This window comes from Microtus ochrogaster, chromosome 21 (genome assembly GCF_000317375.1).
Source record: "Microtus ochrogaster isolate Prairie Vole_2 chromosome 21, MicOch1.0, whole genome shotgun sequence".
Taxonomy (NCBI): Eukaryota; Metazoa; Chordata; class Mammalia; order Rodentia; family Cricetidae; genus Microtus; species Microtus ochrogaster.
The window spans coordinates 46338493-46357270 of NC_022022.1; the positions used below are offsets into that span (position 1 = coordinate 46338493).

The following is an 18778-nucleotide window of genomic DNA, read 5'->3' on the forward strand; positions in this document are numbered from 1 at the left end:
GGGGACTGTTTAACTATGTAAAGCTGTGTCACTTTTGTTTATGCTGGGGAACGTGACTTTAACTGTGTAAAGGTGTGTCACTTTTGTTTATGCTGTGGACTATTTAACTGTGTAAAGGTGTGTTACTTTTGTTTATGCTGGGGACCGTGACTTTAACTGTGTAAAGCTGTGTCACTTTTGTTTATGCTGCATTTAAAGATGTAAGGCTGTGTGTTTAATTTTGTAAACACGTGTGGCATCTGTAGCTCCTGGCCTGCCTGAGGCACCTGATTGGTCTGATAAAGAGCTCAATGGCCAATAGGTAGGCAGAGGAGGGATGATAGGTGGGGCTGTCAGGCAGAATAAATTGGAAGAGACATGTAGGCTCAAGTAGGAGAGAGAAGAGCAAGAGAAGAAGGAGAGAATGAGGAACACACCAGGGAAAGAATCCATCCATCCATCCATCCATCCATCCATCCATCCATCCATCCATCCATCCATCCAACCAGACACAGAGACGCAGTGAAAGTTAGAAATACAGAAGGAGCAAAGGTAATAAGTCCTGAGGCAAAATGTGGATAAAGAGAAACAGGTAAATTAAGGGAAAGAGTTAGCTGGAAAAGAGCCTAAACCAGGCCGAGCATTCAAAACGAATAATGAGTCTCTGTGTCATGATTTGGAAGATGGGTGGTAAACTGAAGAAAGCCTGGTACAGAAGGGTCCCCTCTTCTCTGCCCAGTTGGGAAAAGAGGCACAAGGAGCCTAAGTAGGTGACCAAGGTGACCAAGGCTCTGTAACATAACCCCTCCATCCTGAGTATGTAATCAGGTTCCCTCTGGAAAGCTGTACTGCCTGACGCTCACCGGGCACAAGGTACTCTGCACCGTGCCCTCCCCTAAGAAAGTGACGGATCGCCCTTCTCTGTAGTGGGCTCTGTGGCCCCTATCGTGCCTCCTGTGGTAGATTCTCACTTCAAGTGCTTCCCCCAGAGCCGAGCTCTGAAAAAGCACAAATTCCCGTGGTCCCTTTAGGGAGAGGATGTTGCTCTGAGCAGTCTGCTGGTGACAAGTCCCACTCAGCCCCCTGGCGCTGTCCTCACTGAAATGCTCCCCACTTCCCCCCAGTGTCTTACTGCACCTCCACAGCATGCTCCGGGGCAGGAGGAAGAGAAAGGAGCTGTTTGCGAATTTTCCCTCTGAGGGGGAAAAATCCATTTCTCCTCGTAATAAATCTGGATATTTTCAGCTAATTTAGCTTTCTGTTGAGCAGACACTAGCATCCCCCTCCATCTCTCCTTTCATCCTGTTGGGAAGACATTAGCGTCCCCCCCTTCCTTCTCCCCTTCATTTCTTTGTTTTCTCAGCTGCTTTCCACTCAGTTGGAGGCACTGCTCCGTGCTGTCACGCTGTCACGTGAGGACTCTCGATTGGCCTCCTACCCCGTCCCACCTGACTCTCATTCCTATGCGGAGCCAGACTGTGGAGCAAGAGGACTGTGTAGTGGACACATCTGAAGTTGAGGCGATGGGGATGGTGGGAAGGGACAGGGTGGAATGGTGGCACAGGTGTGATCTAGGCAGCGAGCCTGGAAACATGAACAGCAATAGGGGAAGAGGCAGCATTTATCCTTTCTTCTGGATGGCAGAGAGTCAAGAAAAGATCAATTCCGCACTATGTGAGGGTGTATGGATTCGGAAAAAGAGGAGGTCCCAGTAGGTGATGACATCACTGCCAGATGCACACATGTTTGGGTGGTTTTGATGGTTCTCGGCAGGACTTCTGTAAGGATACATGGACCGTAATAAGTGGCTGAGAAGGAAACTGAAGTACCTCAGTGATTGCTTAATCACCTGGCGGCACCTCTCTTCCCTCAGACCAGGGAGACACACAGGAGCTTTGGCAGGGTTGGAGAACGTTCTTCCTGTGTGTACAAGAGTTCAAGGCGAAGAAAACCACACAGGCCTTTACTCTTGGCAATCTTATACTCGACATTGGTACCATGCTAACACTTGCTAATAGGAAAATAATGAAGAGGATGAAGCGGGAGGGTGGTGAGTTCAAGACCAGCCTGGGCTGTACTTTGCTTGGGATTTAGCTCAGATGGTAGAGTGCTTGCCTAGTGATCGGGAAGCCTTGGGTTCAGTCCCCAGTACCTCGTAAGTAGGGAGGTGTATGCCTATAATCTCATCACACAGGAAGTGGGCACAGAAGTATCAACGGGAGTTTAGGGCTCTCCTCAGCTATGGAGTGGTTTGAGGCAGCTTGAGACAGCTGAAATAGCATCTTGTGACAATGTCAGGGGCTTTGAAAATTCCCAGACACTGCTGTGGTCTATACCAGAGCAAGGCAGAGCACATTCTGACTTGGGTGATGGAGGCGCTCCCAGGGCCCTATCCCGACTGAGAGCTAACGGAAGCTAAAGGTTCCCAGGGACAGACAGTTGCTCTTCTTGAGGGGTGTGGCCTCCTTCACATGGTTCGTCCATGCTCCACCCAATGGGTCTATAGCCTTGTGCTTGTAAACAGTATCTGTGTATTCTGTGGTTTATTAAAAAGACGAGGTTATGAAGTTGAGAGGAGTTTGTAGGAGCTTTGGGAGGAGTTAGAGTGGAGTTGTAGATATGATAAAATACATTATATATTAATATACATTATTAAATAATTCTTAAAACCTAAAGGTGTTTTCCCCCAAAGGGGAAGGAAATCAGAGAAAATGTGCGTGCATATTAATGACTGTGGGGACGTTTCTGCACTGTGGTTTGAACACAGGTCAGAAGACTGTGTGTGTGCTCACCTCATTTCGTCATTCACGTAACTCCTCAGAATGTTTGGTATGTTCCAGCCATTTAGAGGCCTCCTTTGGAGTAAAACCAGACTTCTGGGGAAAGCTGTGGTCGTATATGTTTTGTTCTCTCTCTGACTTGCTGTCTGCCCAGAACAGTTAATGGCAGAGGTGGCCTTAAACTCTGACTTTGGGCTTTGTCTTTAGTATTTTGAATTCCTACTGACTAAATCCTTGTCAGGTAGAGGCACACTGACAAGCATCCGAGGCCTTAAAGGGGGTTACTGGCCTGAATGAATGTGTCGTTTCTTCTAGCCCGGCCTCCTTTCTTCTTAGTTGTCATATGAAGTAACAGACGTTCACTGGACCCTCTGAGAGAGCGCGTGGATTGCTGTTCATGCTCTTCCTCATCTTCCTATTATTCTCCCCCTCTTCCCCCCCTTCCCCCACCTCCCGCTCCCATCCCCTTCTGACTCTAGGATTCCTCTCCCTATTCTCACGTTGCATGAACACTCTCCCTCCTCCCCTGCCTTTCCTCGAGCCTCTCCCCCTGTCTTATGGACCCTTTCCAGTTTCCCAGGTTGCACACGCTGCCCGCCCCCACAACCTTTTGAAGCTGGGCTCTGTGTAGGAGCGAGACTGTGCAGTGTGTTTGTCTTTCTGACCCTGGCTTTTATTCACTGTGATGTAACATTTCCAGTTCAACTCATTTTCCTGAAAATTTTGAAATTTTGTTTTCTTTATGGCTGAATAAAATTCCAGTCTGTAAGTACCACGTTTTCATTAATCATTTAGGTGCTCAAGTCTATTTTATTTGTGTCACCACAAAGCAGTTTGCCTACTAGCAATGTTCTAAGTAAGATCAAGAGTTATGGGATTGGGCAGCTGAGGCGAGAAGTCATAGCCGTCCCATCACATGGTGCCTATGGGTGCCTGAAGTAAGACAAAGGGTGCCCGGTGTCTGGCAGAACAGAGGATGACTTTAGTTTCCCTCCCGGCTACCCTAGGCTTCCTTATTGCTGTCTTTATAATGCTGGGAATAAAGCCAGATTTAGGGAAAATGAAATAATTTGTCCACAATTACTGATTTCAAAGGAAGTATAATTACTATGCTTCATGTCGGTCTCTTAATCTTCCATATGGATTAGATATCTGGCTTATTGATACTAAGTTTCAAAACCTATTTAGAGCTGGTACTGGCTCTTTTCTGACCAGTTCTCTGAGAGCATCCTTGCTGGTGTGAATTGTTTGGTTTGAATAGCAATGGCCCCCATAGGGTCATTTGTTTGGATGCTTGGTCATTAGGGAGTGGTGCTAATTGAGGGATTAGATGTGGCCTTGTTGGAATGGGTGTGGCATTTTTTGGAGGAAGTATGTCACTGGGGGTGGGCTTTGATTTTCAAAAGCTTGCACCAGGCCCAGTGGCTCTGTCTCCTGCCTTCAGAGCCTGATGTAGAACTGTCTGCTACCATGCCTGCTTGCGTGTTGCCGTGTTTCCTGCCCTGTTGCTACTACACCACACCCCTGAAACCGTAAGCAATCCTTAGACAAATGCTTTCTCTTGTAAGAGTTGTCTTGGTTGTAGTGTCTCTCCACAGCAATAGAAGGTTGATAAGACAATGGTAATCAAAGACTTCATTAGTGCACACACTGAACTCGGGCTCTACTATTAGACTAGGATCTCAGTTCCTCCGTTTTCCAATCTGCTGTCTGTGTGCACGGGTGGACCACTCAGCCTCAGGTCTTCATGCTTATCTGGGAAACAGATTACCTAAGCAGGCTGCAGTGAGACTGTGTTAAGATCCTCTTAAGACTCAAAGAACTGCTTTATGGGAGCATGCCTTTAATTCCAGCACTCAGGAGGCAGAGGCAGGTGAATCTGAGTTCAAAGACCAGCCTCTGCAAAGCAAGTTCCAGAACAGCCAGGGCTGTTACAAGAGAAACCCTGTCTCAAAAAACCAAAACAAAAGATTGTGGTACTCAGCCCTGCGTCTGTCCTGGACTTCAGTGGCCCACTGGGTGCCCTGAGTGTGAAGAAAGGATGGTCTTAGTGACTCGCTGCTCTCCACTGGAACCTTCATGGCCATTAGGGGCGTTCAGTGGAGCATCATGTCCCACCAGGACATTTCACCTTTTTATTACCACTTTTCTGACTGCTACCCAACAAAAACAGATTTTCCCTCAGAGGTCACTGTCACTTAGTAAGTGGGGTCTAAACAGACTGTTGGCCCCACTGATCTAGTAAATGAAGGTTTTATTCATATACTGACTTTGCTAAGTCATCTTCCTGCAAATGGCCTGAAGTTTTGTTATGCTCATCAAGAAGCCAATTTGGAGCTGGACAATGGTGAAAAATTGAGCCACATTGATGACATGTTTCAACCTGAGGGAAGAATTGTCATTAGACATGATCACCAATAAGCAATAGCGAGAGACAAACCAGGCTGTGAGATGACCGGACAGTCACAAATAATCTAATTGGCATTGCGTTTTAAATGTATCGGGAGGTAAATTTCAGCATATGAGAAAAATGAACTCTTCTGAAATTCAGCTCCTTTAATCATCGTGCAGTATCATTTAAATAGAAAAACGCGCATTCTCTCAATGGTCATTTATGAAGGGGACCTGGAAAGAAATTAGCATCTGACTGGGTTAATAAAGTCTGTATTGCATGGTGAATGGTTAATTCTGTGAAGGAAGGATAAAGACATCACTGAATGTGGCCTGTGAGTTGTGTAGGGGCACAGACTGGGTTCTTTCCCCTCCTTCAGGAACTCCCTATGGAGTCTGTTTTGAAATAAGCGTTTCTGCTATAAAGTCTGATACATTATATTCCAGCTCTAGAGAAAGAGCAAATGGAATGTCAAATTTTCTGATGTAGATTTCTAAAGTACACAGGGGATTAAATTCTAAATGTCTCAGCTGCCAGAGGCCCCTTCAGACTTCCCCCAAATGAGAAACAAAGAAGGAATGAACTTTCCCTGAAGCAATTCATCAGATCTACTTGGGCACAGTGGCATCCTCTTGAGCTCATAAGGATAAGTTGCCCCAAGTAATTCAAGGGTTTGCAGCTGCTTGGAATATTGGAGAAAGGTTTCTCTGGTCTTTAGCATGCTTTTCCTGTGGCCTGATGAGTTCTCACCCACTAGCTGGTTAATATCCATCAAGAAGGCAACAGTTAGGAGCCAGTAAGTTGGGTCTGTTGGGTAAAGTGCTTGTAACAAGCATGAACATTCGAGTTCGGTCCCCAAAAGCCATGTAAAAAGCAAAGCCGCACAGAATGAACCCCTAGTTACCAGCACCGGGGAGAGACCACAGAGATGGGAGGACTGGGGGCTCGTGGCTGGCAATGAATCACTAAACTCTGCATTCAGTGAGAGTTTGTCTCAAAAGTATGGGGAGTGATTAGTAAGATGTCCTGTCTGGCTTCTGTGTGTGTGCATATACACAATCCCCCCCCCCCCAATCACTCTGACTTCTACACACAAACACACAATCACACTGTGTGACCTGGCTTCCTCTTGTATGTCCCCCCCACACAATCACTCTGTGTAACTTCTACACACAAACACACAATCACACTATGTGACCTCTGGCTTCCGAGTGCTTACACACGTACACAGTATGTATGCGTCTATGTACACAAAACAATTTAACAACTGACACTAGCAACCTAATAACGCCTTCCATTTTTAGAGTCCGTTGTTGTCTGGCGTTGTTCGAGTTTTTCACTCATTGTAATCTTGGTGCGTCTGACCTTAGAGGAATGGTTGTTTTTATATGTTTTGTTTTGAGCGTCATGAAACATCTGTTGGACCAAGCCTTTCACACGTCTACTGGCAAGTATTCACAAGTATTGACTTTTATTTTCTCGAGTCTAATTGGTGGTTCTTTTATCTTCAAGTTGTTCTGATGTTTTCTGCTGCCCCCCTGTCTGTGAAACTGATCTTCTGAGTGTTGACTAGCACATGGCAATTGCAGAATAAATTTTTATGATCAGTTTAGCATAATCTGCCAGTCCTAGTGTACATAGCAGCCTCATCAAATGTTCTAATGATCCTGACAAAAAAGTGGCCCATGCAATTGCTCTTCCCGGGGCTGCAATGCCCTGAGGGTTTCTTGCTCTCCCGCTTCCATAGGTGCCCTATTTGACAAGCAAGGCCTGAACTCTCCCTCTTAAGAACACCAGACTTCCCTTCCTCTGGGCGCCTCAATCACCCATACAGCCTCCCCTAACCTCATTTGACACATGATATTTCATTATCTGCTTTCCCTGCCAACTCTTTGAGGTTGTTCTGTTTGGTTGATTTCATTTTCTTTCTCAGAACCTTCCCTAGTCCAAACTCGGTATGATGTCCAAGGTGTGGCTACCTTTATTTGTGTCGTGTGCATTGGTGCTCAGTTCACTTCTCCATCTTCTGTGTCTCCTGCAGATATACACGCATGCTCTCTGCATGTAGCCATGTGTGTGACAGAGTGCCCAAACCACGGTCTTCACTGTGGCTCTCGTGTGGCAGAAGTGACTGCAAAGGGAACACACATTTGTGTCTGGGCCTGTTGTCCTTGCTTTGCAGAGCTTCAAGTTACACCTTCTCTGGTGAAGTTTCAGGATGGTTTGTGTCAGTGCGTTACTCCCATGCAGAACAAGGGTAGCATCGCATTAGACAGAGGGAGAAAGAACCCGGCCTCCATAACGTAGCGGAGTGGGGCTGGAGGTCTGAGCTATGAAAAGAGAACCCCTGGCCCCGTGAATACAGTTCCAGGTACAGCGAGAGGGGCGGTGCCCGCTCTCCACCCGGAAGCCCACCCACTCTTGGCTCATTTTAGCTCCTTGAGTAGCCCAGAGACAGGCGTGGATTCCAGGGGCGCAGGCTTTTGCTACTCTGACTTCATTCTCTTCTGAAGTTTCTCTCTCGATAGTGGTTGGCTTGCTTTTGTCTCCTGCATGCGTTCTGCAGGTGTGGCTGCTGCTGTTGGGTTAGGAAGGAACCTCTGTCTTTGTCCCCAGGCCTCCAGCTGTGCAAGTTCAACAGTTAAGGGAAGCAGAGGGCCTGCTGGGTTCAGAAGTAGACAAAAGCACAGAGATCACATCTGGGGCTCCTTCCGAGCAGCTGTTGGTCTGAGTGGTGACAGAAAGAAAAGTGTGACTGGCCTCTTTGGTTTTATTTAGCCGTCTCTTCTGGTCCGTGCCCCTTTAAGCTTGTTAAGATCCATCACCTCATTTACGCTGTTACCTTGACACATGGCAGGGTTGTGGACATAATGATTCTACAGAAGAGCAAATTAAAACGTTTCTTCATGATTAGAAGGTTAAATGAAGAGAGGCTGTGGTAGTTAGTGGGGGAGATAAGGGGTTCTGAGGAGGCAGAGCTCAGGGAACTCTCTGGTGATTAGAAAATTAGGCTGGCTAGACAGAGGAATGTGGGTTTTACAAATTACAGGAGCTGAGCAGGAATCAAGAAGTGACGGTCGCTCTGGATGCTGGCTCTGCTGCCTGGCTTCAGCTGTGAGCCAGGAGGTAGATTTCTGTTCTCCCTCAAAGTTCTGGAGCTAATTACCCCCAGGAAGCAGCAGGCCCCAAACCCATCATCCTCAGCAGCTCTGGTTTTCCTTCAGCTTGAGTCCAACTGAGAGTTGAACCCAGTTAGTTAGGGGTCAGCAGGGGCAGGTGGCAGCTGCTGTTCCTGCCTCTGCTCCCAGTTCTCTTCCCTCTTCCTGCTCTTTGACTTTCTCTCTGACTTCATGACTACTGAGCTTCCGGTCCACCAAGAAGAGCACCGAAAGAGCCAAGGGTGTTAGCATCTAGCTCTCTGGATAAACTAGTGCATCCACAGTGACTTTAGTAGGATTCTCCCCTAACACTGCTGCAATCTAGGCTCAAGGTCAGCTCTGAGTTTTGTGTCTGCCGCTAATGTCCCCTTCTGTGTAAACTGAGAATCTTTCTTGAATCTCACCCACTGTCACCGCTGCTCTGGTTTCTGTCCTTGGTTTGCAAAACCTGTACTGAAAGACCAGCCTCCTCCTCATTTCCAACTAGGCCCTCCCTGTTCCAAAGTACCCTGAGCCATGCTGAACTATGACATAGCTTTTTTGTCTTTAGAAATCTCCAACAAAAAGTCCGCTTTGGCTTCCGGCCATCTCCCAGACTCGGGGCTCACATTTTAGCGCAGTCCCCAGGGTGGCCCGCCAGAGTTATCACTGTGCTGGCCGCTTTCCTTCTGCTAAGAGAGACGGATGGATTCCCACAGATAACCCATGCTTTCTTGTTTCCTTGCCTGTTTCTTCCATCTAGGAAGATCTGCTCACACGTCCCTACCAATCAAAACAGGCCTTTTGTCAAGCTCCATCTTGAGTGTATATCCTGCTCTCTCTCACCCCGCCAGATGCAGTTTTCCGGCTTTCTTCCTTTGCAGTCCATCCAAGGGGATGCTCTTGGGCTATTTGCTGTGTGGTCTTCTCCCATCTGGTGCTTAAGATTTCGAGTTTACATGGTGGACACAGGTGGCCTTTCTGTTGGTAGAACCCTCTGGGTACAGCTCCAGAAGTGTGAGGTGGGAATGAAGCTGGGTGAGCCATGCCTTTTCCCGCAAGTGTTTGCTGTATTTCTTGTATGATGTAAGGTGTATTATACTATGCAGAGGACATGGATTCAGAGAGTCCTGTGACAAGGACATCCAGTGGTTTCAGGAATTGAGAATCACGTGGTAGAAAAAGAAATGGTCACAATTATACTTTGAGAAAATTACAGTAAAGAGGCCTTTAAAGCAAGGGTTCTCAGCCTGTGGGTCATGACCCTCTGAGGGTCGCTTATCAGATATTTACATTATGATTCAGAGCAGCAACCAAATTAGTGATGAAGCAGAGATGCAAAATAATTTTACAGCTGGAGGTCACGAGAACGTGAAGAGCTGTATTCAAAGGTTGCAGCGTTAGGAAGACTGAGAACCAGGGCTTGAGTAAGGGCGATGAGACTTCACCTCTGCTGGGGCTGGCAGCTTGGTGGTGGAAGGGTGGGGGAGGGAGCTGAGGAAGCAAGAAGGGTCTCCTATGGTTGGGCGTCTGGTTTGAGTTCTTAAGATAAAAGATGGCAGGTAAGGAAGAGGGAGGAGGGCTGGAAGAGTACAAGAAAGAAACTTTCTGCCCGTGCTCACCCAAGAATGGCTTGTTCTCCAACTGAAATACCCTACAAGACCAAACCCTTTGATTCTTCAAAGACACCCACCTCCACCCCTCCCCACCCCACCCCACCTCTACCCACCCCACCTCCACCCTACTCCCACTCCCTTCCCTCCCTCTCGGGTGGCTGCAGCTAGTTGAAGGTCACTCACTGTCCTTTTCTTCTCTGCTGTGTTACAGAAGAAGTCTGTGGTTGTGGCGAGCTTCACAGCGCTGTGCCTCTTGCTGCTGGCCATGCGCCTCGTCAATGACATGAATTTCCCTTTGCTACTGAGCTGCTTTGGACAACCCGAAACAAAATGGATCCCACTGCCCTACACATTCAGGCAGCCTCTTCGGATTCACTATGGATACATCAATGTGAGGACCCAAGAGGTAAGACTTGAGAGGGTTACCTGTGAGAGTATCCATGGCAACTGTTTTCCAGCAGGAGCAAGATGGCTTCTGAGTCATTGCGTTTACCCATTCTGTCCCACTGAGATTCTTTGGGTCCCTGACAACTTTTTTTTTTTCTGTTTTCTATTCTTAGCTACTTCTGACACATGTCTAAAATCCTTCACCCCCCTCCCACATCAAACCATCAAATCACTGGCCTCCTATGGAGTTGAGGAAGCAATTACCTGTTTTCCTGGTGGCTTGAAGCTTAAATACATATCTTTCCGTTTAGATGCTCTGATCAGTGGCGACCAGCTGGAGAACCGACTGGCTTTATTTCCTGTAGGTCACTTGGTTGGCGACAGCTCTTTATAGAACTGGAGAAAAGCATCTGTCTCTTTATAACTTTGTCATCCTTAGACCTAGAGCTGGAAAAAAACGGGACAAGCTGAATTCTAACATTTGCAGTGGCTGCAGAGATAATGGGATTTAACATCTTCCCACATTTTAAAGGGGTTAAAACCCTCTAAATCCTGTGGTTGCTGAACTTTTAAGTCTTTGTAACCAATTGGTATCCCAGGTGAGGGTGGCTGTATATTGACAGCTAGGAAGAGTACTCTGGAAGGGTGCATGCATGCACACCCACAGACACGCAAGCACATGCCTAAAAGCCAGCAGACACGCCTTGGACAGTTTAGGATCAGATTCTCGGGCTGTGTGTGCACTTTTTGTTTTGGTTGTGAGGTGAAGTCTCTCTCTGATCTAGAGCTCACCATGTAAGGTACACTGACTGACCAGGAATCCCAGGACCCAACTGTTTCTGCCTCCCGAGGGCTGAGATCACAAGCATGCGCCACCAAACTGACAATTTGTTTTCTGTTTGAGAATTTCACATGTGTTTTGTTTGGATCCATTCCAACGTCATGTAGTCCTTTGGAACCTCATAGAGTATCACTGGCTTGATCTGTGAGTGCTGAGCCCTCTGAGTTCTTCTGTACAATGGCCCTTTGTGTTCAGAGCACCTTTCACAGCAGTCCATGTGCCCTTATGAACGTAAATTCTCAGGACCCTAACTTAGGTGCTGATGCTCACGTGGAGAAGACTTCAGAGTTTTGTCTCATGAAGTACAGGAGGGGGGAAACCCCTCAGAAATAATGAGGAGCAAGCAGAACAATTGAAGCTGTTCTCAAGTCATTTTCGTGGGGTGGGGTAAGTGGGAGGCACTGCTAGTGTTGATTCAGAGTCAAGCCTGTTTGAAGATGTTGGTGACAGGTTCAGTCACCAGTGCATCATCCCAGCACTGAGGAGAATCTGGGGGCCAGAGCCTGCAGGAGGACAGCTCTTCTGTGGATGGTGGCGCGCCTGAGTTGTCGCTTTCTGTTCATTTCACTCTTTGAACATTGTTTTCCTATCTCCTGGATTTATAGACTGTTTATTAGACCTTTATAGTTGAGGGGGAGGCACTGTTAATAATAGACGAATTCCTCGGAGTCTTGCTGGATGTGCACCCTCTAATTGGTTTTAAATTAACTTTGGGAAGTCTCTTGCTTGAATTTGTCGCGTGGCCTGATAAATTGATTACCTGTATAAAAATGTGTCTTTTACGGAAGAGCTCGCCTCGCTCTTGTCTCTTGTTACTTTTATGTCTGGCTGTCACTTAATATTCTGTTACTCTGCAGTATGGGTTAATCATTTCACAAGTGCCTGTCACAGGCAGAAAACGGAGCGTATGGATAAAGTACCTCATGAATTATGCCCACGAGAAATGTACCACTGGATGGTAAAGCCCTGTGATGTGTCTCAGTATTAGTGAATCAGGTTTTGGAGTAGCCTCTCCTTCCTATTGCCATAGACTCTGCCCTGCCTCTACTCCTGTGGTGGACTGTACCCTCGTAAACCATGAGCTCAAACATCTCCTCCCTTGAATTTCCTATTTTCAGGTATATTCAGTCACGGCTATGAGAATAACTAAGATCTCCATTAAAATTACAGTTAAATACATTTCTTATGCTTTCCTTAGGGTAGCCTGTGTATCGACATGAGTGTTGGTTATGTCCCTGGATTGAGGGGACAACAAAGGGAATTGCTTCTGTGTCTGTGCTCTTGGGGGTGACTTGAGGATCTCAGAACATTGATTCCACTACCTAACACTCAGGTCTCTGACTTTGATTCTTGAAGGCCTTCTCATCATCCCTCATACTTAATGTACTCATCCCAGGGAAAGACTGTTGGGAGGATATTATTTAGAAAGACCCAGTGCATAGCCTTCTGGAGGTAACAGGGGTCGCAGAAGGGGAGAGGGGAGGTAAGGACCCAAGTGTAGAGGCTAAATAGATATCTTTCTATTTAGCCTAGAGCTGTGTTTCTTGTTCTCTGAAGAGTCTATTGAAGGAGGTAGAAAATCCCTTCCAGCACGGCTGCAGAGAGTGGAATGGAACACAGTAGGTTCCTCCCACCTCCCTTTCTTCTCCAAACCCGTGCAAGCTGATTGTTGAGAAGGGGGTCTTGAGACAGTCGTGAAATCAGTGCCACTCACTGGGTGAGGACTGAAGTCTTGGATGACTTTGCTGGCCACCCCTGCTGTATCTCCTGTAACTCATGACTGACCCATAGCTTCTCAGGCTTCCCTTACTATCTCAGTGTTATCCATAATGCAATCTCACTAAAACGGTTTTGATTTTTAGTAAGGAAGTGTTTGTCTTAGCTTAAACTTTAAGATTATAGTTCATTATTGAGACAGGACAGGAACTTGGGCAAGACCGGAGTAGAAAACACCAAGGAACACAGCTTACTGGCTAGTTTTCCAGCTGGCTCAGCGAAGCGCTCTGCCCTGCCTAAGAAGAGTGCTGCCCACATTCCTCCTATTAGTCATGATCAGGAATCTTCTCCAGATATTGCAGACTAGTCTGATCTGGGCCATTCTTGAATTAGGTTCCCTCTTTTTCAGGTAGTTGTGTCAAATCTACAATTAAAACAAACCAGCACAATCCACTTCTTGTCAACTTGAGATACACACACACACACACACACACACACACACACACACACACACACACACGTCACTGTTAAGTCATAACCTTTCCTTCCCTATTTGTCACCAAGATCTCATGGTTAATATCATAATATAAAATACAACAGAACTTTAAAAGCTGCAGAGTATTTTAAAAATTATAACATAAATATTTTTATTAAGAGTAAATATGAGGAACCATTCTGTGGTATAAGGGCAGAGTAATTATCAACACACATTGAACATGACTTTAGAAAACATCCATAGGTGTTTAAAAAAAACGATACATACTTACACTTGGCATTATTCTGTAAACACCGTTGTTTCCTAAGCATTCATCTTAAATTACTTGTACTAGATAGGGCAGGATAAAGGATCTAGACACTTGCCCCATTTGGTTCGAGGTATCATTGTTCCTCTTGTTGAGGTCATAGCAAATGAAGGGAAAAGAGAGAGATTCACCTTGGGCTGGGTTCCAATCTTAGTTTTCTACCATGGACTCAGCCACTGTGATGGGTGTTCTGTGATGTGACGTGGTGTGAAGGCGGACATTACCTAGGACAAGCCACCCGTAGGGCATTGGCTACTGGAGAATCCGTCACTGATGACCACGGGAGGCTACACCTAGACTTTCTGGTGATCAGTTTCATGGCAGCCATCCTCCTCTGATCTGATCGGAGAACTAGAATGTGCTAGGACTGGGAGGAGGCTGGTGTTTGGAAAAGAGTGCCCCTTTCTATGATGTTCAGGAACCCAGAACACAGCAGGCAAGGCTAGGACTGTGTTTCAGTCTCTTTAACTAGGCAGAATTGCATCTCTTTAAAACCCGAGAATCTTGGAAAGGCTCAAGTAGACAAAATACGAAGGCTTTGCAGCAGTTCCTCTGATAGACAGGCCATGCTAGTCTAATTATAGATGCATACAACAGATTGGTGTTGCAATAGAATTTCCTAAATTGTGGTTATTGTAACAATTAAGGAACAAAGCTGACTTTCTTGGCAATAAAAGAACATGCTCACCACATTCAAATAAATGTGCACTTGTAACTAATGCTGGCATGAATGGATTTTTTATGTTTGGATATATAGGCTTTAGATTTTACAGGAGTATATGGAGAGCAATTATATGCAGATGTATGCTCTCAAAATTTTAAACTGATCAACTTAATTGTTAATTAAAGTTTGGGTATTCCCATTTGTGTAATTATAAAGAAATTTCAACTCTTCAGTTACTTTACAGAAAGAAACAAATTAATGTCTAATAAAGGTTGCTTATAAAGGTTGCTTATTTGACACATGCAGGTTGGGTTTTTCATTTTAAACCTGACTTATTTTTCTAAGGACTTGAGTGGTGGGGGAACAATTTTACTTCTCAGGCAGGCTGTGAGATGGCACCCCTCAATCGGGAAACACATCTCGGGACAGTGGAAGACAATGCAAAGGTGGAGAGGATTGACAGCACCAAGGGTTGAGCCAGTTCCAGGGTGATCTTGTGGCTCGTGACACAGGAACATGACACTTAGCTTTGACTGTCAATCTGACAAGTCTTTTCTCACCGTGAAGAGAGCCTCAGTGAGGAACTGTCCAGATTGTGGTGGTGGGCGGGCATGCCTGTTTTCCTGATGGAGTTAATTCAGATGGGAACTCCTACCCCGCATGTGAACAGCAACATTCTGTTGGCTGAGTCAGGGGCTGTAAATAAGGAGCCAGCTGAACAGTGAGGATGCATTCCTCCTCCTCCTCCTCCTCCTCCTCCTCCTCCTTTGACTGGAGTGCAATGTGACCCAGCTTGTTTTAAGCTCTTACAGACTTGACTTCTCAGCCATGATAAAGTCCTTCCCCCTAGGTTGCTTTTGGTCAGTGTTTTCTCACAGAAATGGAAGTGGATCTAAGACAGGTAGTCAGGAGCAGGGTGGAGCAGATGGAGAACCTGGAGAGAAGCCAGGAGAAGAGCAAGCGTGAAAGAATCTGCACTGTCTCTGCACCCATGAACAAGGCACTGCTCTCAGAACTCGTGATCTCTGACGTCTGTATTGATAATCACGTTGCCTTATATTTTATAATTCTGGTTCGCTTTCATTGATCCACTCCCTTCCGATCTAATTTTGTCTCCATTGATGGGCTGCTGCTCTGGTGTGGGGTGCCTTCACCTTCACCATGCAGACCACACAGGTGGTCACTTTTAATCATGCTCCATTCTGTTGTCTTGACATGGACACAGCTATGTCAAGGGATTCAGAAGGCACGCCTGATGGTCTGATATTTCAGAGATGGAAATCAAGCATGCATTGGGTAACTCCCGGGCTGATTTTGCTAGAGTCAAGCATACTCTGTACAGTTGTAGAAATATGAACTATGTTATATAGTCATCCAGACTACGGAAAATGGAAAGGTGTTATGATGATCTAGGATGTGGATATGAGGTCCTTGGAAAGGGATAGGTCACACTTGTGCTTGTGAACAGTGGTAAATACAGAAGGAAATTATATATGCATCCATACTCACAAAACTATATTAATGTGTATTACATGCATTATGCAATATATACATGAACCTGTCTAAATAATTTCTACTTTCCTAAATACAAACATGTATTAGTGTGCCCATATACTATATATTATGTGAGAAAATGGTTAATCCATATGCTAGCCTGTTGTGCAGTATGACAGTGCCTCATGAGCCCGTCCACTCTCTGCTTGCTCTTTACTGTGGTCAGCTCCCCCCTACAGAGCACAGGGCTGACCACAAACTCAGATTAGTATTAGAAAATGAAGCGATTGGGCAAGATTCAGGAACAAGGCCCAGGAAGAGCCATTCTGAACCATTTCCATATTTTCATTATAGTTTTCTTGCAACACTGTTGACAAGAACTCCCTTTTTCTTGGGGTGGCAGAATATTTGAAATATGAATTGTCTGGGTGGCCTATCATATTCCCACAGAGAGTGAGACCAAGACACTGAGAGGAGTAATACGTTGTAGAGGGACGTGAAGTCTGAGGTGACGTTTCAGGTCTAGAGCCCAGCCGTGTCGGAGAACAGTCTCGCAGCTCTGCGGTTTTATGTAGAGAAGTCTATAAACTCTGCTTTCCATTTTAACTTTTATGTCACTTGCAACCAAGAGACACAGCAAATGCATTGTTGTTTTCTAACCACACCCAGGGACCAGTAGCTCATCTTTGAGTAAGTTGCCCTCTAGAGAACAGCCAGCCAGCTTTCAAAGTCTGAACTCTCAGACTCGTTGGGATGCCAAGGAGCAGAAGTCGCCCACCAGTCTGCTGCGGTGGCTGCAAGGCTGTGTGCATTGCTGGCCTTTGTCAGTGTCTTTGTCAAAGACCATGTGCCTAGGAGCACGCTGCTGAGTAAATCCTCTGATTCTTGGAGGGAAGAGAATGAAGGCTTCAAATTCAGACGCGGTCTGGACAACCCTGACCACTTACGGAATCTCTGGCCATTCGTGCCTAGCTGATAAATCATGCAGTCATAATACAATTTTCAGGTAAAATTGTCGGTATTGCTGAGGCATCAGAAACCCCAAGAGATTGATGCTCACTTTACGTACCACATCTGTTACGGATGAAAGATCCATTAGTACCACAGTTTTTAATATAGTAATTGTTTCTCCAGGAAGACAGACAGGGATTTTATTCATTACTGATCCTTAGGTAGAGAAATGCTCATTTTCCAACTGTCACGTTACCATTCTTGAGAGGCCTATTAGAAATTCAAATATTATTTCATTTGTGATAAGAGAAGGAAAACAAAACAGTTCACCTTGATTAAAGGATTTGAAAAAGTGATAGAACTGGGACCTGGTGTTAAAAGGTTTTTTCATTTAGTTTTCCTCGAGCTGATAGGCTGGCAGAGTAACAGACAGGATTGGTCCATTGGCAGTTATCCTAACCATGAGTGCTAGTCAATCAACACATTTAATGAGTGCTTACTGTGTTCCAACCCAAATGCGCGGAAGATCTTCAAGAAGATTTGAAGATGAAGCTGACCGAGGAAGGGGACTCATGTTCTGGAACAATGCCATCTAGAGAGTGTTGAATCTGAAGGCCAGCCCAGTCTCTGTCTTACATAACAGGATCATTCCATAGTTGTTAAGAATCGTGAACATTTACATAATTGCAATTAAACAATTGTGTAAGTGTCTGGAAGATAATTTGTCACTAAGTAGGTGACATTAAATTATGATTACTCATTTTTCAGAGTAAGCCATATGAAAGAAAACATCTGATTCTAAATATTTTGTTGCAAAAGTAACCACACAGTTTCCACGTTAAGAGCTAGCCAACAAAGCTGGAGAAACGGCACATGTGATTACCTGAGCTCTTGCCCAGCAGACAGACCCTCCCCCATGAGGGCCATGGTTTGAGTGGTGTCCATCAAAGGCCCACCTGTTAAAGACTTAGTTCCCAGGGTGTCCCCACCAGACTTCTGCGAGGTGGAACCTCATGGCAAGTGTTTAGGTCACTGGGGTTCTGCCGTTGACGGAAATTGTGAGCTAAGTATCTTTCTCTGTTCCTCCTACCTTTTGGGGAAGGTGAGCAGTTTGCTCTGTTGTGATGCATTGTTTGGAACCAGAGATGTGGCAACTCGTCATGACAGGTCCCACAAGTGCCAGTCTTAGACAGAAACCTCCAATACTGTGAGCCAAAAATGTTTGTTTCTGTAAGCTGTTTTCAGGTGTTTTATGACAGTAATATGAAGCTAGTACACCAAGTACTTAATGCATATATTATTGATTTCCAAAGGAAAATGAAATTAAGAATTCTGATCAGGTCATACATAGTTTAAGATAATCCGACAACCTCCCACTGTAAGCCGGAACATGATGAATTAAACAAGAACACATTAGCTAATGCCCAACAGCCCTTGTCTGAGAGGAGAGGATTCTTCAGGTCCCAGTAGCTGAGATAAACATGGGAAAGGATGCTTCCTGGTGCTTTGTAGAGTTGAGTGAGGGGATTGGGGGGGCATCAGCTCTGCAGGACAGAGAGTGAGGCCCTTAGATCCTCCCCTGCCCCACGCACTAATGCTGAGCATTTGGAGCCTGGAGTTGGTACCCTGCAGGGAGGGAGATAATGGAAAATAGCACAAAAACGGACAAATAGGCATATTTTTAGATGTGCTTTTTGGATAAGAAAGAATCATTTATGGCATGCTCAATCAGATCCTAGCGGTCTCCATGTTCGAATTTGACTTTCATTTTTCTAGCACCCCCAAAAACTGAGAAATTAGCCCAGACTTGGCTCCCAGCCAGAGATAAAGTAGGGCTGAGGACACTGCAGAGTCCACCAGGGAGGTGCTCACGTGACCTGGACACAGAGGACCCTCTAAGGCATCATCAAGACTGATGAGATGCGTGAGAAACGGGGTGCGGAGTGTGCCGTGTTGGCGGCAGACGCTGCCTCGTGAGAAACGGGGTGCGGAGTGTGCCGTGTTGGCGGCAGACGCTG

The 18778-nt window shown here is 45.8% G+C and overlaps 1 protein-coding gene across 1 annotated transcript in view; it reads left to right on the forward strand.

Annotated features, from left to right (window-relative positions):
• St6galnac3 (ST6 N-acetylgalactosaminide alpha-2,6-sialyltransferase 3) overlaps nt 1–18778 on the forward strand; it is a 450344-nt gene that overhangs the window by 179677 nt on the left and 251889 nt on the right. Inside the window, exon 2 of the mRNA XM_005357471.3 lies at nt 10116–10310. Coding sequence (XP_005357528.1) covers nt 10116–10310 — 195 coding nt within the window. The remainder of the gene's footprint in view (nt 1–10115; nt 10311–18778) is intronic.